The sequence below is a fragment of the Enhydra lutris genome, unplaced genomic scaffold (genome assembly GCF_002288905.1).
Source record: "Enhydra lutris kenyoni isolate GAN:26980312 unplaced genomic scaffold, ASM228890v2 scaffoldscaffold14, whole genome shotgun sequence".
NCBI lineage: Eukaryota > Metazoa > Chordata > Mammalia > Carnivora > Mustelidae > Enhydra > Enhydra lutris.
This window is the reverse complement of record NW_019154098.1, coordinates 8,011,569-8,037,242: the sequence shown is the minus strand read 5'-3', so window position 1 is coordinate 8,037,242 and position 25,674 is coordinate 8,011,569. Positions and strand designations below refer to the sequence as shown.

At 49.3% G+C, this 25,674-nt stretch overlaps 1 protein-coding gene across 1 annotated transcript in view; it reads right to left on the bottom strand.

Moving 5' to 3' along the window:
* Window positions 1–25,674, bottom strand: part of LOC111146566 (zinc finger and AT-hook domain containing) — a 181,424-nt gene that overhangs the window by 65,521 nt on the left and 90,229 nt on the right. Inside the window, exons 8-11 of the mRNA XM_022502158.1 lie at window positions 25,120–25,207; window positions 23,157–23,306; window positions 21,626–21,799; window positions 3,991–4,079 (exon numbers count right to left, since the gene is read on the bottom strand). Coding sequence (XP_022357866.1) covers window positions 3,991–4,079; window positions 21,626–21,799; window positions 23,157–23,306; window positions 25,120–25,207 — 501 coding nt within the window. The remainder of the gene's footprint in view (window positions 1–3,990; window positions 4,080–21,625; window positions 21,800–23,156; window positions 23,307–25,119; window positions 25,208–25,674) is intronic.

The window sequence follows — 25,674 nt, the reverse complement described above, 5'->3', positions numbered from 1 at the left end:
ACGGAGGACTTTCAAGGCAGTGAGATGGCTCTGCATGATAACCATAACATTGGATATATGTCACAATACATTTATCAAAACCCACAGAAGGTAGAAAACAAATATGGCGCCCTACTATAGACTAGGGCCTAGGGTCAGTATGACCTAGCAGTGTAGGCTGGATTGTGACAAATGTACCACTCTGGTGGGGACACTGACAATGGGGAGGCTGTGCGTGCGAGGCAGGCCAGACAGTATAGGAGAAGTGTCTACTCTCCTCTCAATTTCCCTGTGAACCGAAAACTATCTTCAAAATACTTTATTAGGTAAGACGTAAAACCCAAGGAAGGCCCATGGTTTAGTTAACAGTAGGATATCAAAGTCAATTTCCTAGTTTTGATAATACAGTATGGTTAAAGATGACACTATCATTGAGGGAAGATGGGGGACAGGTACCTGGGAAATCCACAAGACTGTATACAGTTTAGAATTATTTTAAAATAAAACTGTTTTCAATGAGATAAAGCCCCCATTTATTAATGTGTACGGAGACTACCACGGAGTCACCCAGCCTATGTAATCGAGAACAATCCTATTAACAGAGTTGTGGGGTCAAAGGAGCCCAACAGAGAGCGAGAAAGGGTTTGAGGTGACTCCCACCTGTGATCACCCTGCCACAGGGAGTGGCGTCTGAGCCTATGTATTTGCGAGGAAGCCAGAGCTAAAGAGCCAGAGGGAGGGAACAAGTCCATTGAGTCTGGAGGCCCTTGGCTCCACAGACTCCTCTGGGACAAGCGTATTCTCTGGCACTTGCTCAAGATTGATGGCGCTAGTTCCACCCTAGGGAACACATTTTAATTATGGCTGCAAGAGGTGCACAGAACACCTTCACTGCTCGTGAATTCTCAGTGGTTTGATGGGCTTCCTCCCACGTTTTACAGTCCTTTCGATTTTAGGATGACTTGGAAATGCTTTTGGCATGAAGATGTCCTTCACAGATTTACTTGTAACAGCAAAAACTGGGAGCGACCAAACTGTCCAATTATGAGGGCCATGGGTAATTAAACTAGGATACTCATCCTAAAGCAGCCATTAAAAGTAGTTTTACAGTAAGTATATTTTCATGAAATGGAAAAAAAAAGTGGAACGTTGATTTTTTAAAAGGGCCATATTTATAATGTTCCAATCAGGCAGGCTCTCCAGCCCTTCCACTAGGAGGTTATTTAAACTCAAAAGCGAAGTATTCTTGGCAAACCATCTGGCCACTCATTTAAGCTACGTTCTCTAACAGAGCTTTATCGGTGGTAAAACTGAAGTTTTAACCTCCACCCAAAAATGCTCATTTACAGTATGACCTCGATTAGGTCTAAAAAAAATATCGTTTCCAAAAATTCTGCAAAGAAAGGGAACAAAAGGCACTTTCTAAGTCTTATAGAGTGAACACGTATTAATTTTAATTGTAAAATAAATAAATAAAAATATGTAATTTTAAAAGGCAGTACAAGAGTTTGTCCTTATTACAGTGTTTCCTGACACAAATTGCATACTGCAAATTATATATCTGCATCTAGGAGAGCAAACTGGTTTCCTCTGGCAAGCCGCCTGCAACAGACTAGTCGTGTCTGATACCTGGAAGCTCACACGGCAAAAAGAAGTTGCAATTATAGGGGAGTCAAGGTTCTTAACTATCTGGCCTTAAGGTAAGGATGTTCTCCTGGGCCATGTAATGGGCCCACAGGTGAAATCACAAGGGTCCCCCCAGGGGAAAGGCAGAAGGGAGGCACCGGAGGGGGGGCGGGGGATGCTACGTTGCTGCCTTGGAAAATGGAGGGCTGGGGCCAAGAGCCATGGAACGCGGGCAGCTTCCAGAAGCCAGAAAAGGCCGGGGGATAAATTTTGTCCTAGAGCTTCCAGATGAAATACAGCCCTGCCATCACCTTGCCTTTAACTCCGTGAGACCCATGCTGGAATTAGCAAGTGTTCACAATAACTTGTGTAGTTTGAAGCTACGAGTTGGCGGTATCAGAGTAGCAACAGAAAAGTGATGGAGATTCGGGAAAAGAGAAGAGAAGAAAGGAGAGAAGAGAAGAGTCATCACCTGTCAGCATGAGCGTGGTTGGCGGAAACCAACTTCGTTTTGCTTTGTCAGTCCCCGTCATGTGTAGTGTCACTTACACTAACTCGTGCTCTGAGAGACCCTGACCCATAGGAGGTGAGAGGCCAAGGTCAGACTGAGCGGGTCCCATTCCAGCCACGACACTGCTCGGTACAGAAGGTGCCTGTGAGAAGGCAGACATGACCCCAGGGCCAGCTGCGCCCGGGAGCTCCTGAGGCCCCAGCAGCGGACCGCAGTGGTCTGATGGCAGCTCAAACCACCCCCAAATCCACTTCCTCTGCACAGAAGCCGAAGGTTCCACAAATCTGGGAGAGAGAACAGTGAGCATTTGGGAGCGGAGAGGCTGTTGGGTTGTGTCTTGCTGGGGAGGGAAGACGTTTCCCGCTAAAAACCCAGGAATGAATGGGAAGTCTAGCTCCAGTCCAGGGACGGGGGACGGAGAGGACGATAAAGAACTGGCGGGTCCCCTTCCTCATAGACGAAGGGAGAGCTGCCTCAGCTCACTGTTCCCGAGCACCCGACCTGCCCTAGCCTGCCTTAGTCTACGCTCCCCCAAAGAAACGCCAGTGGCTGAGCAACGCGACATAAAGCTCTTCATTTTCATCACGTAAAAATCTGCATGACATCCGAAGAGCTCCCCGCGGACACACCGCCACTCCCTCAAGATGACAGGCGAGTCCTGCCTGAGAAACACAGGTCCGCCGCGGCGACATTAAAGCCACAATACAAGCAACAAGTGCAGCCCCCTCAGTTTTCCCCGTGAGCCCCTCCCTGCCCGCGAGGAGTAAGGAGAAGACACGAAGAGAGAAGGCCACACCTCGGACTCAGAGCAAAGTCATCCTTACTCGATGTTCACAGCACACAAGCCCTTAACCCTCTGGACCACATGGTTTCTTAACCACCAGAGGCAAGATTCTGAGAAGTCATCTCACACAGAGCTATTCTGAGCCTCAGAAGAGTTTGCCAGTGGTGGAGTCCAAGTCCCCTCCAAAGTGGTGACAACACAGCTTGATCGGTAATCCCAATAGTGACTGAAAGCTGCAGCTGTGGGCATGGCAGACAAGCCTAATAGGGGATCGGCTACCTTCTCTGGGGTTCAAGTTCTTCATCTGTCAGAGACGGATGATGGGATCTACTGTGGGGTAGGGGAGAGCGGACAGGAGAGAAGCTCTCGGAACAGGGCAGGCATACAGTAGGTGCTCAATAAATGCAACTTGCAAGTGTGGTGGCCCACAGCCCCCCACCTCCTACGTTCTCTGGGGTTCAGCGGTGGACACAGTTTCAACAAACATGCTAGAGCACCGAGCTTCCACTCTCACGTGTAGACGCAGCAGCAGCAGCAAGTGGCCAGCGCCGACAGGAGCTTTTAGCAAACACATTCACTGGCCCACAGGTCCTACTGTCAGTAACTGTGGCAGAAGCCGCGGCCAAGGGCATATTCAGCATCCACATTCAGGGGATCTCAGTTACGGCTATGACATGAATACAGACAGCCACCACCTCCGGAGCGGGCACCCCGCGGCCACCATCTCCAGGTCTCTGGCTGGGCATCGTCATGCCTGTCGTACCGGGGGACTGACCTGAGGATCTGGGATCCAGAAGCACACCCCTGTCCTGAGAGCTCACATCCTCTCCTCTATATCCTCCAGGTGTGTGGAGTAAGCGCCTGTCTCTCTAGTCATGCATGGTCCCTGGACCTGGCTGCCAAAGGACAGAGAAATCCCACCCTTCTGGAAGGAGAGAGCACACCACCAAGCGAGCTACACCTCAGACTCTGTGCACACTAGCTAAGGGGCCCAGAAGTGAGGGCAACACCCCAAAATAAGGACAGCTTCACTGTGACAAGCGATGCCCTTCCAACATGCCCTTGCACGCCACACGCCGCGTCCTCTCACCTTGAAGGAGGCGTGCTGCTCCATGTGCCGCAGCAGCTGGGGCTTCTGGGCCGCCGTGTAGTCACACACCGTGCACTTGAACTGCTTCCCTGGAAAGGAGAGAAGAGAAGGTGAGCTTCATTGGGCTAACAGCTCCCACATGTGAATGCGGTGCCAGGCCCGGAGCCAGGGGAACAACGATCCCCGGCCACGTGGGAGTCCAGAAGCTCTAGGGGAACAGCCTGCCCACGCCCAGACACCTGTCGACCACAGGCAGCAACAGAAGAGGGCTCACCACGGAGGGAGAAGAGCAGCCAGCTCTGCCTGGGGAGGCCCCAGGAATGACACCACCTGAGCGGGCTCTGAGAATAATAAGTCAGGGTGTGGCCCACTGACTGGACGAAAGAGGAGCACATCTGGGGAGCATAGAGGCGGGGACTGGAGCAGCTGGGGCTTCCTTCTGGGACCCACAGCATGAGGGTCAGTCTAGAGAGGGGCAGGCTCTGGCCCTTGAGAGGCTGCTGGACCATCTCACCAAGAGCACTGCACGGTCCCGAGAGCCAGGAGAAGGCAGAAGGCCACTCAGCAAGGCGGCAGGATCTGCGCTGGGAACGCCTAACCCCAGCAGGAGTGGAACAGCAGACGTGAGGGGCTGCTAGAAAGGCACTAACAGAGACGGAAAACACGGCTCTTTGGGAGGGTGAGGTAGCAACACGCACACATCCATTACTGGGATGAGCAGACCCATAATTCATCTGTTAAAACAAATGAACGGACATATGCGGGTGCTACATTTTATACTCCCCCCTACCCTGATTAGCAAAGGGGCTAGCACACCGGGTTGGTATTACTGTGCCAATACAACCTGTCATACACGGGCACTCCACAGTTCTCTGGTCAACACTCCCATTCCTCTCCTTCTAGAAGCATCCTTGCATATAACCTTCCTCTGTGGACTTCCGTAAACCTTTAATGCCACAATCGATACCTTCCCACACTGATTACTTCATTCTTCTACATCCTCTGCCCCTCCCTGATCTTGGGACTGAGTATCCAACCATCTGCAGGGCCTCTGCCTAGCTGACCCAATGTACTAATCTGGACTTACTATCTTCCCCACCAAATGGGTCCCACCTCCAGACGTCCCAGTTCTTTGCCCACCCAAACGTTAAGTCGGAGACTTGACGGCCTTCCTCAATATCCCCATGACCCCAATTGCACTCACCTCGGTTTTTCAGCACCTGATTTCACCGCCTAAGTATCTCCCTATTTCTGTTTCAATACCTCCACACTGGTTTACGCCCTTCTCATTTCTTTTCTGGACAAGGGCAAAAGCCTGTAACCGGGCTTGCTTACCTTCAGGTAACTCCCCTATCCATCTGCCACCCGTCCACCCAACCCCCCAACCCCACCCACTAACCATGCATCCACTCACCTGCCCATTCTGTCTCCCCCCAACCCTCCGTCCATCATCCATCCATCCACGCGGATGCCACATCCTCTATCCAGATGATCTGACACGTGAACCCTCCCACAGCCCTTCCTGCACACCCACCAAGGACTCCAGCCACAGAACAAAGCTGGAGCATGACCCAGAGGCCCTGCAGAACTGAACTAACTCCCCACACCTGACCTTTCTGACTTCCGGTTTGCCCTTCCCTCTGTCAGGCTCTGTAACACAGAAATCTTTCAGTTCTGGCGACATTTTGCCAAGTCTTTGTTAACATCTTCCACGACTGCTGGACACTAGCTTTCGGCGTCTGGCCAGTCTTCACTATAACTCACAACTCAAGCTAAATGACATCTCTGGCAACTGGGCTAAGAGTGAGCCCTCTGCGTGCTCCCCTGACCTTCTCCACATGCTTCTGTCAGTGCCCGACTCTGCAGCATCGCCCCTGCCTGCTCACAGGCCTGGGGCTGCCCACAGGGACCGTGTCTCATTCATCCCCACATCCCCAGCACCTGAAGGCATGGTTCACGCTGAACGTATCCTGTGCATTTTACTGACCTGGGCAAGGAACAGAAAGGAAATTCTGTATATCTTACATGAATAACACTTTCAACAGTTAACACAAAATGGAAATTAAACTGTAAGTATATTAATACAATGAAACTATCATTCTAGATGAACGAACCCCAAATTCCAGATTCCACTAATTCTCCAAGTCCGAAGTGTGGGGAAAACATCTTCACATGTAAGGCAGACACATCATAATTATAGACCAAGGGATACTTGTGTTTATAAATAGAGTCTCATCTTTCATCACACATTTCCGCATGTCTTAGAGATAACCGCTGCTCACCCCCCCACTTCTTCACCAATTCCTGACTCACATGAATGCATCGTCATTGGGCCAGGCAGCCTGAGCAAAATGGTGTTGGGCTCCCCACTGCCTTAGTAGGGGCAGGAAGGCCAACACAGCTATTCTCCAAATTGATAAATATTTTCACTCATTACCAATACACATCGCTCAATGAGTAAAAGACGAAGGGCTAAAAAGGTCCCCTGCAAGGGATAAATGGAATCACGTCGGTTGAGATGCAGAGTCAGCCTTCTACAGACACACAAAGAAAGAACACAGCTTCTAAAAGCCACACTTCCTACTCCGCCAGAAGCCTCAGAGACCCGGCAATAAATACTACAAATGTTTCAGCAACCTGCCAGCCCCCATCAAACAGGCCTGGGAGAGCACTTGACATAATCTTTAGCTGCCTAATTAAAATAATGCAATGGGGACCCGTGACTCGTCGTGAACGAGCAATGCCTGGAGACTGTCAGCTGATCTCTGTCAGGACGCTCCTGAGGACGGCAGGGAAAGAGGACCAGGAAACGCAGCACTGGCCCGAGGCTAGAGGGACCGCCAAGGGCTGGCCGTCCCATGTCTGTATCCGGATCACACTGCAGCCCAGGAAAAGAGAAGAATGATTACAAAGGAAAAAAGAGGCAGTCTTGGTAAGAAGTGAATCCATTTTCACAAACCTATCTGGCTAGCTCCACCCAGCGAGCTACTTACTGTCCAGCAGTGGCTGGGCTCCGACTTGATGTCGGTGACTTCAGCTACACACCCCCGAGCCCAGGGGGGGCAGGCCGTGCTAACCCCTCTTACAGATGAGGAACAAGATCGGACCACAAATCTGAGTAACCGCGGGGTTATGAAGTGGTCCGTGGCGGAGCCTGGATGCGGACAAGTCCCCATTCAGAGCCACGTAACAAACCTTCAGCTCATAAGGGTATGACATCAATGTCCCAAAGGGAACAAAGAACTTATAACAGCGTGAATGGGTCTATACCATAAAGGCCATCGCACAGGATGGTGACCCACGAGAAAGGGGTGCCCAAGAAAGGCCACTGGCGATGGAAGTGCGTTCTTTCCGGCTCCAGCCAGCTCGCCCTGTGTGACCCTGGGCATTCTTCTCTGTAGCTCAGAGGCTTCATTAGAAGCATGGGGAGGTCATGCTCCAAGGATGGACTCAGACAGCGGGCGGTAAGCACCTGAAAAGCAGCCCTGAAGAGATGAGGCCAAGGGCACATGCAGGTAACCGGGGGGGGGGGGGGGGGGGGTTCTCCACCAAGGCCACTCAGCACAGCCGTGGCAGTGCCCCTCTGGCCCTATCTCTTTGACCTCCCTGGTGTTCTCTGGGACAATTCAGGGATGGGTCTGATTAAGCCAGCCTAAGATAACAAACCTTAACCAGAAAAACTAAAAACAGAACAGGGGAAAGGGATAAAGTACGAGCAATTATGACTTCGAAGAGGCTACGGAAGGCCTTCCTCATCTTGCCCCCCAGCAATCGCTCTGGCCTTCCCTCCACTGCAGCAAGCTGTGACCCCTGCAATGGCTGGCAGGAGCCCTGAAGGCGGGCTCCCGGTTCCTTCTCTAAGCTCCCAAGCAATGCCCCTGCCCCTGCCCTCCACTCCGAGGACACAGCACACCACCACTCAGACCTCTGCACCTGCTGTCCCCCTGGCCTGGGATGCCCTTCCCAAATCCCCCCGCCACCATCCCATTTATAATTAGAGTCGCTTTTACAGACTCATTTTCGGAATTCCTCACCTCGTAACGTTTACATGTTGAGTCTGAATTGTCTCATATTCCTATTTTCCTTTGCCTTTTTCAAGGTTCTCAATATGAGCTATTTTCACACCTCAACTGTACTGTGCCACAGATTTTACTGATTTATCTTATCATTTAGCTTCACGACAGTGGGAGTTTCCAGTTCTGTTCTGCTGTTCTTGCGTCCTCTGCTGTTGTCTCCAAGTGACTCATCGATTTACCTCTGGTGGGTCAGTCTGGCACCTTCGCTGGGTTGTGGGTCCCCTGGGGACAGGGATGGCACACCTCTCCTTCTGTGTCCCTGGGTCCAGCAGGGAGCACACGCTGGCTGCAGGGCTAGCAGTGAGTGACAGGAGAGCCCTAACGGGGTGACCGCCCCGCCACGTCCCCTCTCTCCCCGCAACAGCCACCACAGGAGGAAACAGAATGAAAACAGGCCTCTGTGAGAAAGTGACAGTCAAGGTAAGACGGGAGAATGGGGAAGACCAAGCCACGTGAAGAGGAGGTGAAGAGTCTGGGAAGAAGTAAGCAGACACACGGAGACCCTGAGTCTCTCTGGGAGCTCCCACGGTACCATGATCACAAAGGCCCCCTTTCTGCTCCAGCAACTTCCAATGGGTTTCTGTCAAGTACAGCCAAAAGAGACCCAACAAACAGATGTTGGATGAATCAGTGAGTGCACGAGTGGGAGCCACCGGGACCCAAGAAAGCAAACAGAAAAACAGCACATAAACAACTCATCGAGAGGGGATTAATTAATTTCATTCATCAAAAGTCCACCAGATCAAACACTTACATCGAGCACTATGAACCAGCCAATGTTATATAAATGCAGATTAATCCATCCATCCACTGAAACCTCGAATTTACCTGTTCAATTGCGAGTTATCAGAAAACTACGAAGGACAGTGACATGGTGAGATCTGACACACATTACACCAAGAAACGGACCGTCTCTAATAACATGAGGCACCAAACGTTGAAAGAGCGAAGCTGGAGCACTTCCATATATCTGGCACAATTTCCTGAAAGCAGCAAGTTGGCAGTGTAACCCGTGATTAACACCACCGAGACAAAATAGCCATCCTGCTCCCGGAAGTGTGTCCTAAGGAATTAATTCAAAGGCAACTAGAAGTTCATATTCAAGAAAGGGCTCCGTGTGAGTAAGTTTTAATGAGGAGAAAACAGAAAATAATACACTGTCCAAAAGTAAGGGACTGGTTATGCAGCTCATGGATGGCCCACGACCTTAGTGAGACATTACAAACCCCCAAATGTAATATTCATGGGCCCTGTGGCAACAAACAACAAGTACAATCATTAATTTTAAGGCTGGAAGAACGTGAGCTATGCTTTAACTACAACTATATAATCATTCCATAGGAACACAAATAATGCCTGGAAAAGATTTTTTTTTTAAAAAGTAGGGCTCCATGCCCAGCATGGAACCCAACACAGGACTTGAACTCATGACCCTGAGTTTAAGACCTGGGCTGAGATCAAGAATCAGATGCTACATGGACTGGGCCACCCAAGCACCCCGAAAAATAATTTTTAGAAGAATAAAATTTATGTTGGGTGATGGAATTTTAGGCACAACTACAGAAAGGAATTAGATCTTTCCAACTATTGTTTCAATGTTTTCTGTGCAACAAAATAGCATTCTGGATAAATCAGCAACCTTCTGTGAAAGGCTGGGATGTTCCAGCCCATCTCCTATGACACACAATTACCAAGACAGATCTTTCAACATGGAGCCATAAAATGGTATCAGTGGTTCCTGAACTTGATGTTCAAGAGAGTTCATGGTCTTTTAAAATGCTGCCCCAGCCTTGCCTAGCTGTACGCTGATTTACAATTGTTCCCTCTGGGCAGGCATCTTTGCCCCCATCTTCTTCACAAAGACAAGACAGTGGCCTAACTTGGTGGCTAATCTCAGAGGTGGTCATTTCTTATCTTCGTGGGGAAGATTTAACTTTTGCCAACAGTCAGAAGTCATTCTGAGCCAGGTCCTGTCGGCGAGGAGGGCAAAAGAGAGCAGAATCATAGCACTTTCTGGAGAAACACTCTTGAGGAGAGCCTTCTGAGCGACTACAAGAACACTGCCACGGTGAAGAAGGCAAACTGCAGGGACAAAGTCTTCCCGGCCACAAGCCACAGCGTTTACAATCCCTGTTATGTAGGACACTCTTACTTGACCCTGAGGCCCAGATGTTAAAGGTCAGAATCATAACAACCTAGATGGACCTCACAAATAATGTTAAAGGGAAGAAGCCAGACACAAAAGAACATGTATTATGTGATTCGGTTTACATGACGTTCAAAGACAGGCGAGATCCAGTTAAAGCATTAGAGATCCGGGCAGCGGCCACCCTGAGGAGGAGAGGAGACAGCGGGGGCGGGGGTGGGGGGGAGTAAGACAGACTTCAGAGGGGCTGGCAGTGTCCTGTGTCTGATCCTGGGATGTGGCGACGTCAGTGAACTGCCTTTGTGACAACCGGTCAGCTGTGTATTTTTGCGTGTGTATGATACTTTAATTTTAAAAAGGTAAGGCGGGGGGAAGAAAAGAAAACCACCACCGCAAGAACAAAAAAGGCTACCTTCCCTAGAAGGGGCTCAGGAACTGGTGCCGAATGAGTTCAAGAAAGAAAAGATGCATCAGGCAGTTGGGAAAGGAAGTCGGGGGGCTGAGCACCGTCCGAGGATTACCCGGCTGTGGCTGCAGGCGCTAAGGAAAAAGATACCACCAGCATCACCTGCCCCTGAGACTTGCAGTTCGGCATCTTTCTGAGAGCCAGGCTGGCTGGAGATTTCCCATGGCAGACACTGCGGCTTGTTCTGGAAGCACCACGTTTTACCACCAGCTTCTAGTTCCCTCAAAAGGTATCATCCCGTACAGCCCCGCCTTCAAAGACAGCTCTCCATCCTCCCATTTCTCTTGGCAGGAGTCTGGTTCTCTGGTAACATGAGCTCTTCGGCCCTCATTCCACAGCTGACGGGCTGATGGAACAAGCTGACCCCTGACCTTGGAGCCCTGGGTGGACCTGGTGACGGGACATTGCCTGAATGCAAGTAGCACCAGACAGGAAAGGAAAGAACTGGGTCTGGTGTCCAGTGACCCTGAGCTGTACCCTTTACTCAGGTCTTACTCAGCCTGTCATGTCAGCATAGAGAGGACAGGATCTGGAGGGAGGGAGCAAGTGGGAAGTAAGGTCCTTGTCACTCTGCCTTCAGTTAGACGAAGAAAGAGGTGTCCCCAACCCCAAGGGACATGAGATTGCCCTCCCTATTGAAGTTCTTTCTGCTTTGGATGGAAAGATGAATGTGCAAGAGGGAGGCCAGGAGAGCCAGCGGAGCAGTGGCCTTGCTGCGTAGTCTGTGCTCACGAAGAAGCTATCCCAAGGACCGGGGGGCGGGGGCCAGCGTTTACCCCACACCTGCTGCCAGCCGTTGAGGGGGGCTCCTGCTGACCCCCAGCCTGCTGACCGGCCCTTAGAAAATGCACGGTACCCTGGTGAGGGTGTGGAGCAAAGGGAACCCTCATGCTCTGTTGGTGGGAATGTAAAAAGGCACAACCACCATGCAAAACAATATGGAGGTTCCTCAAAAAAATGAAAAATAGATCTTCCCTACCATCTACTATTTGCTACCTAGCAATTCCGCTACTGGGTATACACCCAAAGGAACAAGATTTCAAAGAGCTATCTGTACTCCCAGCTTCATTACAGCATTACTCACAATCGTCAAGACCTGGAACCCAGCCAATAGCTATCAACGCATGAATGGATAATGAGGAAGTGGCATACATACACCACGGAATATTATCCAGCCACGAGAAAGGAGAAGACCTTGCCATTTGCCACAACAGGAATGGACCCTGAGGGCATTATGCTATGTGAGATAAGTCAGATAAAGAGAGACAAGTGCTATCTTCAGTTCTCTGTGTAATCTAAAAATGTCAAACAAAAAAAACACAGTAAAATGGTGGCTACCAGGGGATGGGGGGATAAAAACAGGTGTCAAAGGGCTCAAACCTACAAGTAGTAGTAAATAAGCCACAGTGGGTGAATGCACAGTAAAACGTAAACACGCAACACTGTACTCTAATGCAACGTGATGAATGTCGCGACCACGGCAGTGTCAATCTGCAGCAGACCATGCGTCAGACAGCTTAACTGTAACTACGTGCCGTGATGGAGGTTAACTCCACTTATCGTGGCGACCAATACACATTATATACACTATACCCAGTCACTGTGTTGCACGCCTTCAACAAACATAATGTTATGTCAATTACATCTCAAACTAGAAAAATACACTTAAAAAAAAAAAAAATGCACAGCACCTGTCTGCTTCCTTTGTGTCTCGCTACCCTCTGCCCGATGAGCTTCCCTGAGGACTGCTCCAGCTGCTTAGTTACTCTAGAGTTCCACAAGAAAGCAGGAGCAGGTGCAATGGTAGGAAAATCACAAACCATCCTGTGAAAATGAAACCACGCCCTTTGTCTTCTGGCATTTGGAGTCCATCAGCACACAAAGAGAGCGATGGACAACTGCTTCTGACTTAAGGCACCTTGTTTGAAAACCTGTTAAATCACTCCTGCCAAATTTCACATGTACCTCAAACTTGAAGGAGCACTAAAATACTTAAACAAATGTGCATAAATCGGAACTATTACTAATAATAATATCTAGAGGCATTAAAGTGAAAATATCTCATGATGACTGTTGATCCAGTCTTAACAGCAAAAGGTGACACTCTGCATAAGTAAATTTATCAGGACACCGATACTCTTCAAGCATTAACTCTTGCACTGTGTCTTCCTAATGAGAGTGTCGGAGAGAAAAGAAACAGGATCTTTCCTAAATGACCTAGATGACATAGATTAAGCACTATAACCATCCATCCTTACGCTGTGTCCACAGTTGCTGAGAACAAGAGAACACCGACCCCAGGGGAGACAGGCACATCTACCCAACACCTAGAATGAACACACTTAATATGACCCCAAGTAATCTTCCCACAACCCTACTATGGTAGGTAACGCCCTCCCCACAAAGATATCCAGGTTGCAGTCCACAGAGCCTATTACCTTCCATGGCAAGAGGGATCTGGCAGATGTGACCAGGTTAAGGCTTTAGAGATAGATTATCCTCTGTGATCCAGGTGGGCTCAGTGAAATCATAAGGATCCTCAGGGGAGACAGGCAGGAGGGTCAGGGTCACGTCACAGAGGAGATGTGATCATGGAAGCAGAGGGACAGCCAGGTCCAAAAGGCCTTGCTGCTGCCTTTGAACACGGAGGCAGGGGTTCAAGAGCCAAAGGATACGGGCAGATTCTAGAAGCCATAAAGGCTAGAAACGGAGTCTCCCCTAGAGCCTCCGGAAAGAAGGCATCCATGCTGACCACCTGATTTTGGATTTCTGAAGTTCAGAGTGGTCCCATCCTAAATCTGTGCTGATTTAAGCCAGTAAACATGTGGTCGTCTGTTACAGCAGCCACGGAAAACAAACGGGGACGATGCAGCACGAGTTCAAGGTCACACAGGCCGGAAGCGGTTCCAACCTGGGTCTGCCCTGCGCTGCTCCACACGTCCCAGCACACCGGGGTGTGCTGCCGAAGGTAAGAAGAGCTCCCGCAGGAAGCGTGACGCGCGCTGCAGCCGGCGGTTTGCGGAGCCCGGTCTGCACAGCTCTCCCATCTGCAGGGACTTGTACAACTGCCAGAAATAGCCATGGCAGTAAAAACACAGTTGAAGAAGCCTCTGTGTTTCTTTAAGAGCTGAACTTCAGGCAACAGCAGACTTAAGAGACTGGCGGTTCTCTGTAATTAGCCATCAGTTCTGATACAAGGAGGAATGCATCCGCATCAGGCATGGAAAGAAACAGAAGGCAGCCCAGAGCCAGAGAAAAGAACAGGACCGAGGTTACAGATGCTGGTCCAGGAGTCTGCAACCTGCCGCTGAGAGCCCTCCACCCCGGTGAGGTTTCAGGTCAACCAGCCTTCTGCGACAGTCAGATCTGTCGTCTGAGCTGACTGTTCAGAAAGCTGCATGGCTCATTTTATCCCAGGAGCTGTCATTCTCATGGTTTAGAAAGACCTGAGAAGAACTTCAGGTGGACCCAGACAGGGTGTACCATAGAGTGGCACAAACATCAGCCTGCCCCCTGCTGTCCATCACCCAGAAAACTGCTGGGAGGGTGAGCCTCAGACACCCACCGTGTCCACGCCCCCTCCCCTTCACCTTGACTCCAGCATGAGCTGGCCAAAGGGTAAGAGGGACAAGGATGCTGTGCAGAGACCAGTCTCGCTGAAGCCTCATACACGAACTTGGAAGGATGGTCCACCTGGTTGCTCAGATGCCATTTTCTACTAAAGAGCTTCCTGGCTCCAGAGTGCATGTTTTTAGAAGTAAAAAGACTACGGGAAAGTGGGGCTACTTTATCTGACAAGGACTCTGCTTGTAGAGGAAGGAGGAGAAAAATAACCATGCTTACACCTAGAATATTACCATGTGTAGCCATAGGATCTCTTATTAGAAACTGAAGGAGCCTGGGGAAAAATGGTACTTCCTCCACTCAGACCTAAGTTCCACACTCGACGCTCCACTTGTCTAATTATGATGCACACAAGAGTGCTTGAAGCTTGGAGAATTCCTCTTTGTAAGTTTTACCAGAAAACTTCTTAACTCAAGTGTTATGAGGGCAGGTTGGATGGGGCCAGGGAGGATCCGCAGGAATTAGCACCGAGCTGAAGAGCTTTTAATTAATGACTAGGGGATTCTCGATGGATTACGTAACAGGAAAACACTGCACCTTCTCACCTGCCCCACGTGCTGGGGGCAGCAGAATCCTGGAAAGCCTCTACACCACACACGCAGGGGCCCTCTTTAACGTCAAAAAGGGAAAACTGTGCTACAGCATGATTTTGCATGAAATTCTCTCACACTGCTGGCACACAGGCAAAGGGTTAAATCAGGCCCTTAAGAGATCGATGCGTCTCTTTGTATATATAGACTAGCAAACCTTTTTAATGGAAACCTCCGCCCATCCTGACCTCTGCCTTCTAAAGCACAGTAATGAGCTCCTCTGGGAAACAAGTGTGCATAAACAGGGACACATCCCTTCAAGGAAGCCCATAAATGTGAAAAAACGGATCTACAAGCAGGTGAAAGGACAGGATGGTCACTCAGTTCCTTTTTACTTAATTGAGAGCAGGAAGATCCATTTAATAGTAAGTTCCTCCACCATATTTTAAAACATCCAATTCACAGGCATATGATGTAATACAATATCTGAAAGCGGAGAGGCGAGAAAAGGAATTGGCACTTTTCAAGAGCTTCCACATTCCAACGACTGTCTACAAGGCACTTTACGTTTTCTTCACTCGTTCAGCCCACAAACATTTATTGAGCACCTACTGTAAGCCAGGCGTCGCTCTAGGTGCTGGCGTACAAAACGAAGCAAATGCAATAGGTCAAGAGTCCCCGCGTGATGAGCTTACAGTTGAGTGAAGACCTGGAAAATCATGAACAAGGAAATTATAATGCCCATGAGAGGCAGAGTAGTCTAAGGAGAAAGAAAGAAGGGCACGGACCTGGCGGGTTGAAAACAGCAAAGAGGTGGACGCATCTGGAGAGGAGACAATCAGAGGAGAGCCAAGGTGAGGAGGGTGGAGACCGAGGGGTGAAGGGGAGGCTCAGCCAGGCCCATCACTCTGGCTGCTGTCTGGGAGCTGACCGTGGGGGCAAGGCCAGAGCAGGGAGAGGATCAGGCGGCAACAGCAAGAAAGGAGGCACGAGGCTGTGGCGGCGTGGACAAATATCACTCCACAAGGACACTGGGAAGGGAAACTAAGGGAGAACACGCAGAAGGGGCTAACGGGTGGGCCGTGGGCAGGGTGTGAGTGAGACAGTCAGCTATGACCTGAGCTTCTGACCCAGGTGACCGCCAAGGAGTGGCCACTGATGGACACGTGTACGGGAGGGGTCAGCCAACCTTGGTACCCCCAGGGCCAAACCCAGCCTGTTTCTGTGCAGCTGGGAGTTCCGAATGGCTTTTACATTTTTCAAGGTTTATGGGAAGAAAACAAATCAAAAAGAAGACAATACGGCAGGAACCACATGTGGCAATCAAAATCTCAAATATTTATTGTGTTTTTTCCCCAAGTTTGGTGACCCCTGGCCCGCAGGAGACACAGGTCTGGGGCAGATGGGGAGCTGACGTTGCACAGACTAAGTCTGAGGTGCCTTCTAGACATGCAGGTACAGATGCTGAGTGGGCAGCTGGGCTGGCGGAGCCTCGGGGAGAGGACGGGGCTGGCGACGGAAGCTGGGAAGCCTTCCACATGACTAGTGTGTGAGCACGGGGGGAACGCGGAGAGGCACCAGGGGACGAGCATAGAAGTGTGCGGACTTCAGAGAGTGGGAGGTCCCAGCTAAGGTGGTCCCAGAAAAGGAGACCAAGAAGGAACAGCCAAAACGGTAGTGGAGCCCAAGTGAGTAGGGGGCACTTCCTGTCATTTGATCCTCAAGCCCGTCAGGCACAGGGCCATACTGATCCCTGTTTGATAAGGAACCTGAGGTTCAGCAAAGTGACCTGACCAAGGCCACCCTATGAGGCAGTGGCAAGCAAGACTCAAAACTCAGGCCTCTGTCGCCTTGCCTACCCCACATAGATTCTCTGTGGGACAAGCTGTTGAATTGTTACTGGTATAACAGATCCACTAAAAACCGAGTCCTCCCAGGCAGGTTTTAAAGCAATGTTTGCTTCCAAATAAAGAGCTAATTCTACGTTTAGAGGCTAACAGCCTCATCAAGGCAACCAAACCCCTAGCACCAGCACTGTCCCCTGAGGAACTCGAGGCCCATGTGATGGTCCCACAGCTCACAAGGGCATCCCCGTGTGGGAGATCGTGTCCTCCTTTGGTGGAGCGAAAGGTATTTTTCTTGACTTGACCAGTTTCTAAGTTTAGCCAAAGGAATAAGAGATAAATGAGAAAAACTAAGAGATGTCCATAAAAAACAAAAAGGAGTAACGTGTGCATGATCAAATTCATAATAAAAAAAGCACCTAATAAAACAATATACTAGAACAGATACTACTGAACAGACCAAAATCTCAGAACATGCCCAGCATCTTGAGAGACTGGCATTCCAAAATAAAAGGAAAAGGACCGATTTCTCTACAAATATGCTGAGTCAACTGAAAATTGTTTAAAAAAATACATCAATACCACACACCACATACCAAAATAAATTTGAAGAATATTAATTTTAATAAATGTTATAAACTATAAAAGTAGAACTTGAAAAAGTACAAAAGAAGTTTCTCCAAAGATGAGGCAGGTTTCTTTAAACATAGAAAATCATGAAGAAAAAAAATAATATCAAAACCCCATCAAGATACCACCTTAGTCCAGTTAGAATGGCAAAAACCGACAAACCAAGAAACAAATGTTGGTGAGGATGCAAAGAAAGGGGAACCCTCTTACACTGCTGGTGGAAATGCAAGTTGGTGCAGCCACTTTGGAAAACAGTGTGGAGATTCCTTAAAAAATTAAAAATAGAGCTTCCCTATGACCCTGCAATTGCAGTACTGGGTATTTACCCCAAAGATACAGATGTAGTGAAAAGAAGGGTCACATGTACCCCAATGTTCACAGAAGCAATGGCCACAATAGCCAAACTGTGGAAAGAGCCAAGATGCCCTTCAACAGGTGAATGGATAAAGATGTGGTCCACATATACAATGAAATATTACCATCAGGAAGGATGAATACCCAACTTTTGTATCAACATGGAAGGGACTGGAGGAGATTATGCTGAGTGAAATAAGTCAAGCAGAGAGAGTCAATTATTATATGGTTTAGCTTTATTTGTGGAGCATAAGGAATAACATGGAGGACATTAGGAGAAGGAAAGGAAAAGTGAATTGGGGAAAATTGGAGGGGGAGACAAACCATGGGAAACAAACTGAGGGTTTTAGAAGGGAGGGAGGGGGGTGATGGGTTAGCCTGGTGGTGGATACTAGGGAGGGCACGGATAGCATGGATGCAAACAATGAATCGTGAAACACTACATCAAAAACTAATGATGTGGTGACTAACACAACATAATAAAAAAAATAATAAAAAATAATTGTGAATGTCCTATGTAAAATAATAATAATAAAAGATAAGACTGATAAGTTTAAATATGCAAGGCTATTTAACTTCTTTTTACAAAAAGACGTGTCAAATTAAATGTAAAGGCAAACGTTAAGTTAGAGGGAAATATCTGCACAATATGATAAACCCCTGAGATACAGAAAGCTTTTAGGAATCCTCAAAATACAATGCAAGTGCTACCAAAAATGTGGGTAGGAGATGGAACTAAGGTTTTGTTCTAAGCTTTTTTAAAACTGGAAAGAAAAAGGAGGGCCAGCGGTTTAATTACAGCTGAAGAGCAGATCGCCCTGGAGCTGGGACACCGGGCTGTGTTCGTATCCAGCTGGCCTTCGAGAAACATGAGACCAAGGGAAGTCCTGGTAGCCCTGGGGAAGACGGGACCGCCGGGTGAAGCCATAATGCTCCACGTCACAGAGCACGGGGCTGAGAGAGACCCAGGAGGTGTCGAGATCTCGCGTCCTTATCCTGTCCCACCGAACTCGGGCCCACGTGGGGCAGAAAGGGGTGCACCGAGGCAGCAGGACTCCCCCATCCTGGTGCTATTCTCATGGCACCTAACACATGATGCCTTTCTTGCCAGACTGGTGAGTGTCTGAAAACAAGACATGACTTTATAGAGGCCTCAAACTCCCAAAAATGTCAGGGGGAAAAAAAAAAAAGAAGAGAATCAATCCAAATTTCCTGTTTTGTTAAAGATATTTCATGTCTGCAAGGCCTTTCCCCTTCTGGAGGGTTGTCTCACCGCTTCGAGGACACACCATCAGTGCCCATCTGAGTTCCCTTCCTGGCTGAAGGGCTCAGGGAAGCAAGTGAAGTGAGAGGTCGACGGGCTGCGTGTGTCCCGTCACCCCAGCCCTCCCTCACATCCAACAGCAGTCAGTCCAGGCCCCCGATTAGACACACAATCTCCTCGAATCCTTTCAGGCCAGAACCCAGACCTCTGAGCCAGGCATGAGGCCACAGCACCCCAAGAGTGCCCCCCAGACACTGCCACCACAGCCCAGGGGACACCCCAGACTTCCCGGCGCTGACAACTGCAGTTTTCCATTAGCGGCACTCTATTATTCGGGATTTCAGTGAATCATTGCTTCCAAAGTTAAGAAATACCAGTAAGCCTTATTGTTTGTGGAGGTACAGAATTCATGAATAATTACATGATTTAATGCTCTATTCAGGGTAAGACCGCTTTACTGTCACTGCATTTTTAATTATTTTGCTTACAGATTTTCTTATTTACAGCACACTGCTTAGGTCTAAACAGTTACAGCCCTGGCCTTCATGAGCCTTAGGCAAGCCCTGGATCTTTAGTTCTAACGAAGCCTAGCTAAGCGCACAGCCTCTCCATTAGCCCCTCAAGCTCACCCAGATGCACACACAACAGGATGGATTCCCTAGAACATTCTTAAAATACAGGTATGACCTAATGGCTATCATCCTGTAAGTTCTAAAATCATAAATAAATTGTTGAAATCACTCCAATTTTTAGAGTGAACTCCAATTTTTGTAAATAATTGTGCTAAAATAGCAATATATTTATAAATATGGTTTACTAATATTATTACATAAAATACTGACAAGACCTTCCTACAACTAGGGTTTTTAAAGGAAAATAAAAAATGCTAAAAGGCCTTCTATGGTTTAGCTGCCTGTCTTCCTTTTTTTTCTAATTTATATTTAATTAGACAACATACAGCACATCTTTAGTTTTAATACAGTGTTCAGTGATTGAATAGTTGCATATAACACCCAGTGTTCATTACAACATGTGCCCTCCCTAATACCCACCACAGGGCTCCCCGATCCCCTCAGCCCCTCCCCTATGAAACCCTCAGATTGTTTCCCAGAGTCCAGAGTCTTTCATGGCTTGTCTCCTTCTCTGACTTCTCTCCCTTTGGATTTCCCTCCCTTCCCCCATGTTCCTCCATGTTATTCCTTATGTTCCACATATGAGTGAAACCATATGATAATTATCTTTCTCTGCTTGACTTACTTCACTCAGCTTAATCCCCACCAATTCCATCCATGTTGATGCAAACAGTGGGTATTCATCCTTTCTGATGGCTGTGTAATATTCCATCGTGTATACAGACCACATATTCTTTATCCATTCGTCTGCTGAAGGACATCTCCACTCCTTCCACAGTTTGGCTATTGTGGACATTGCTGCTATGAACACTGGGGTGCATATGGCCCTTCTTTTCATTACATCTGTAACTGTGCGGTAAATACCTAGTAGTGCAATTGTGAGATCATGGGGTAGCTCTATTTTTAACTTCCTGAGGAACCTCCATACTGTTTCCCAGAGTGGCTGCACCAGCCTGCGATCCCATCAACAGTGTAAGAGGGTTCCTTTCCTCCACATCCTCCCCAACATTTGATGTTCCCTGTCTAATTAATTTCAGCCATTCCAACTGGTGGAAGGTGGTACCTCATTGTGGCTTTAATTTGTATTTCCCTGATGACTAGTGATATGGAGCATTTTTTCATATGTCTATTGGCCATTTATATGTCTTCGTCGGAGAAGTGTCTCTTCATGTCTTCTGCTCACTTCTTGACTGGATTATCTGTTTTTTGGGTCTTGAGTTTCATAAATTCTTTATAGATCTTAGAAACCTAAATGCCTGTCTTCCTATAATAATTCTGCTTTCCCTTCCTCCATCCTACCCCTGCTCCATTGGCCACTGTCACCACTGCCCACCACCCCTCCTGCCCCCAGCAACTCACACCCTTCTCCCCAGGGCTGCTGAGCCCCCTTCCATCCTAGCACCCACCTTAAGCATGGCCCGCATACTTCTCTTCCTCCCCACTAGGCTATAAATTCCTTGGTGGCAGAAACTGTTCCTTACTGACCCCATACCCCAGGCAGGACTGGGACATAGCAAGAACTCAATCAAACAGTTCTTAAGAATGAATGAAATTAGAAATCTACTTAAGTGTACTTCACCAAGATCAAATTTGCCTAAGTATTGTTCGTATTTTAAACTGAGCCCCATTCTGGACTGAGTAAAAACCCTGAGGTGGCTTGGATGATAAGCATCCACTAGGAAACATCAGGTCAGATGTGATCGTGGCTGCCCCTTCAGGTCCTCAGGTTCAGGTGGGGGTGGAGGGCTGAAGAGGATTGAAACTCCCAGATCAAGGTCTCCTGGAAGCAGCATCCCCTCCACACCCACCCACCCACGCACGCACACAAGCACACACACACGTGCACACACACCCAGCACTGGGGGAGGTCAGGCAGGGCTCTAGTCCTAAGCACGGGACAAGAGGAAGCAGGGAGTTCTTTGTTCTTTCAGAATCGAAATTCTAAAAGACCCAGCTCTTTCTTGCCTGCAGACTCATCCACTATTTCTGCTGGACTTGGAATGTCAGCTTCAAACTCCACTTTCGAGAGGGAGAAAAAAATTTATTGTGCTACGGAGTCATTTACTTACCATCAGCTGTGTGAAGGAGCTTGTGACTTTTCAACGTCCCTTTCGACTTGAATTTCTTGCCACACATGTCACACAGGTGGGTCTTCTCAGTGCTGTGACGATTCATATGAGCCTTGAGGTTACTCTTGCTACGAGTGGCGTACTCACACAAAGAACATTTGAAGGGTTTCACACCTACCGGGGAAAATACATACATGTATATATAATTAAATCACACAGACACACACAGAGACACACCCTTCATATGTGCGTCATGTGTGTGCACACCCACATCGAACAAAGCAGTGCACTTGCCTGTCCCTAGACACGCCGCACACGGACCTGGCCACGCTCTCCTCCGTGCTGCTCTGCCCAACAGCCATGCCCTGTCCTCCTGGTTCTGCCGGGACTTGCCCTGTGCAGCTTGTTCTGGCTTGCCCAAGCCAATGCCCCTGCTGCCCTCTCAGTGTCCCCACGTCCTGAAGCCCCGCTAGCCGAGCCGCTAGAGAGCACCGTGAGTCATCGGCACCCGCCCCTCCCCACAGCCCGGGAACTCCTCACTGGCAGAGCCCTGAGCAGCCCACATCCATGACATTTCACTGAACCGAGATAAGCTGACCCACATTAGAGTAAACGAGGGCCTGTGCAGAAATCAATGGGATCGCCCCCAGGATCAGCAGGGAAAGCACATTTCCATAAACTAAGCAGAGCCTTAGGACACAAGCTGCTGGTGGGCTAAAGGCTTGGACTGTGGGGCATCCTGGCTGCTCCCCCTTCACTCGACAGACACCTACTAAGGGCCTACTCTGGAGCACTCACTCTCTGAGGGGCTCTGAAGATGAGAAGCCATGGTGTTTGTCACCGCCCGGAGGGAGTTGCAAAGCAAAAAAGACCATGACACCCAGAGCAACGTGTACAGGAGGAGGGACGCGGTGCCCAATCCTGAGCACGGGGAGGACCGACACACTGTGCGCCCAGCATTTTCACCCCTTGTCTACAAGACCCAAGACTTAGCAGTGAAGGAAATCGAGGCTTCACCGAGGCTGCGGGGTGTGCCTGGGGCACAGACGGCAGGTGCTGTCCTGGTAGACAAACAGTGCCTCCCAGCCTTGGCTTTGAGCTCTGCTCCTTCTGTCTTAGCTGGGTCCCCACTCCACCATTTACTGAACTGTTCGCCTCTCCCTCCCTGACGGTGCCTCCCCCAAGGCCTGAGAACAGGTGTTTCTGTCCTCCCGGCAGAAAACACATCGTCCTTTGTCCTCTCCAGGAGTCCTCTGCCTGCAGCACTCCAGCTTCCTAAGTCACAGGCGGGACCTCAGCAAACGTCCGGGAGAACCACACACCTCCGCTCACTGCAGTTGCCCCCAAACGGCAGCGACTGAACTCCCTGAGCTTCGCCGGCCGATGGACACATTTCTTAGGAAGCTTCAGGAAGCGGAAGGACGTCTAACTGCTGGGCATGTGACAGGATGGCTTCCTCGTCAAGTACGCCCACGTGGGGAGTGGAGGCACAAAACGCAAATGGAGGTCCACCTGGGAGAGGAGCACTCACCTTCGTGAGCCCAGATATGACGCTGAAGGTCGGAGCCGTTCTTCATGAAATAGAAATCACAGTACGGGCACTTCATGGCTCGCTTCCCGATCAGACCTTTCAGCTGAACCCTCCGCCCAAGCACCTCAGAAATAGTGCTCATGGACACCTCTAGAAGGAAAACAGGGGCACCATCAGAAGCCAGAGAGGATCAGCCCCCCACCCCGAGACGTCCGGGAACCTTGTGACCGCACCCCAACGCCCTGGCTGGTCCCAGCAGCGCTCACGTGGCCGATCGAGACGTGCCCTCCCCCCGCCACCGCAAGTCACGTGACAGGACTCATGCCTGAAAATTGAACCAGATTCTGATCATGTCTCAGATCTAAATACCCATGAGCATAAAATGCAAGGGATAGAGAAACAAGACCATGAGGCACCTTCAGACAAATGGAGGACAAGAAATCATGTACGAAAAGCGACCCGGTCCCTCCAAGGAACTGATGTCACAGGAACAAACGTGAGGTGCGGTGAACCACAGGATATTAGAAACTCAAGTGACATAACAAGTAAAAGCAACATGCCTGGGTCTTGATTCACATAGTCTTGTGTCAACTGAGGAAATTTTAAATGAACTAATGCTAGGCGGTAATAAAGAATCACCATTAATTAATTCTGCTTGTTTTGCTTACACTCCAAAAACACCCTGATTAGCATCCCAAAGTTCTTTTTACGGGGAAATGACCTAAGTGCAGGACCTACTTTAAGATATTCTAGAACAGAAAGTCTGGAGGGCTGAGACACGAAACCGGTCTGACAGAATGCACACAAGTATGGCACCTGTGGGGGTTCCTCATATTATCCTGTGTTTTGTATATATCTGAAGTTTAGACCAAAGACAAAGCATGCCTCACATAGGTTCCTGAGACAGGGTGGCCGGTTTCGATGAGCGTCCTGGGCTCACACTGGACACAGGGTGACAGACCAGAACGAGGCCATCAGAGAATCCCATAACCTACGTGTTCCCACACGGATGAAGGTCTTAAGGCTCCATCTGGTCCCAGATAAAACATGAGTGTTGGCGAACTCTGTTATTTCTTTATTTTTCTTCCGTATCGCTTATAATCAGCGAATCGGTACCCTAGCCCAGGAGCAGATACAAAATAAAGCAGATACAAAGGGGACACGGATGTGGAGAAAGGTGCTTGGCTTACCTGTTCCTCATTTATACCACACACAGTCCTCTCGGGCCTGCCCGATGGGACGCTGGGGACCTGGGGCTAGACCGTAACAATGGCAGCCCTTCCGCAAGGTTCTCACGGGGAGCGAGGGCAGGAGAATGCCAATGACCTGAACACAAGGGTCAGCGCACAGAGGGCGGGGATATGGCCCTCCCCCAGGTGAGGAGCCCCCAAATCCTCCCCAAGAATGGGACTCCAAGGAAGAACATAGAGAATGAACAGAAATTAGCGGAGTGGAGGAAATGTGTCCCAGGTGGTGAAAACAGAGGTGTGACAGGCATGAATACCCAAGCGGCTCGTGCTTCACACCTCCGAGTAGCCAAAGAGACCCATGTGGGGAGACCCGAGGCGACGGTCACTCCAGCTCAGCAAGGCTCCTCAGCCTGCGAGCGCGTACCCCTCACAGACCACCATGCTGGGCACCAAACTTTTCGTGGGTTCCCAGGGAGTGGTGTTGAGGTCAGACCTGCTTATAAGTGACCCACCCAAAGGCATTCCAAGTGAACACGCAAAGGGAGGAGGGCGATGGGAGTGTGGGGAGATCTATCAGAAAACCAGATGAAAGGATAAAATGAAGGAATTAAAACAACTTCCCAACATTAAATTAACGTAATCATTTCCCTCGAATTCACTCATCCTTTCATCCCCCTTTATTCCTATTTCGTGCAGTTGATAAATAATGTTGTGTTTCAAAGTAAACATAAGCCCTTTCAAATTAATCTCCCCTCCAAAACGCATAACCTTACCAGGATGGTTGGTCTTGATGTGTGACTTTATCAATCGGTCTTCTGAAAAAGACTTTTCACACACTGGACAAGAGTAACTCCTTTTGTCCTTAACAGAAAGAGAACATAATCAATGGAGTGTCTCATTCAAACCTGGGCTCCATGGGAAAACCGCCACCACCGCCACCACCGCCACAGCTGCCGCCACCACCGCTAGACCACAGTGCACCTTTGCAAACACAGTGACATGCCGCCTGCACCTGGCCCCACACAGCCTGGGGAGCTCCGGAGCGCAGAAGGGAAGGGCGGGGCTTACAGGTGATGGTCCGCTGGAGGGGGCCAGGCCGGCAGAGTGCAGGGCTTGGCCTCGAGGTCTACCGTGCAGACCAGCGCTGCTCCATGACCCAGTGCGTATTATGTCCTCCAGTACTCTCTGCGTGGTGTGCGGAGGGATTCATAGAAGTTATTTTACTAAGACTTGCACCACTTTTAATGGACAGGCATCCTGATGCTCACGTTACAGATTAAGACAGGAGGCCAAGGGTGAGGAGCCCCAAGTCTGAGAGGAAGAGCCAG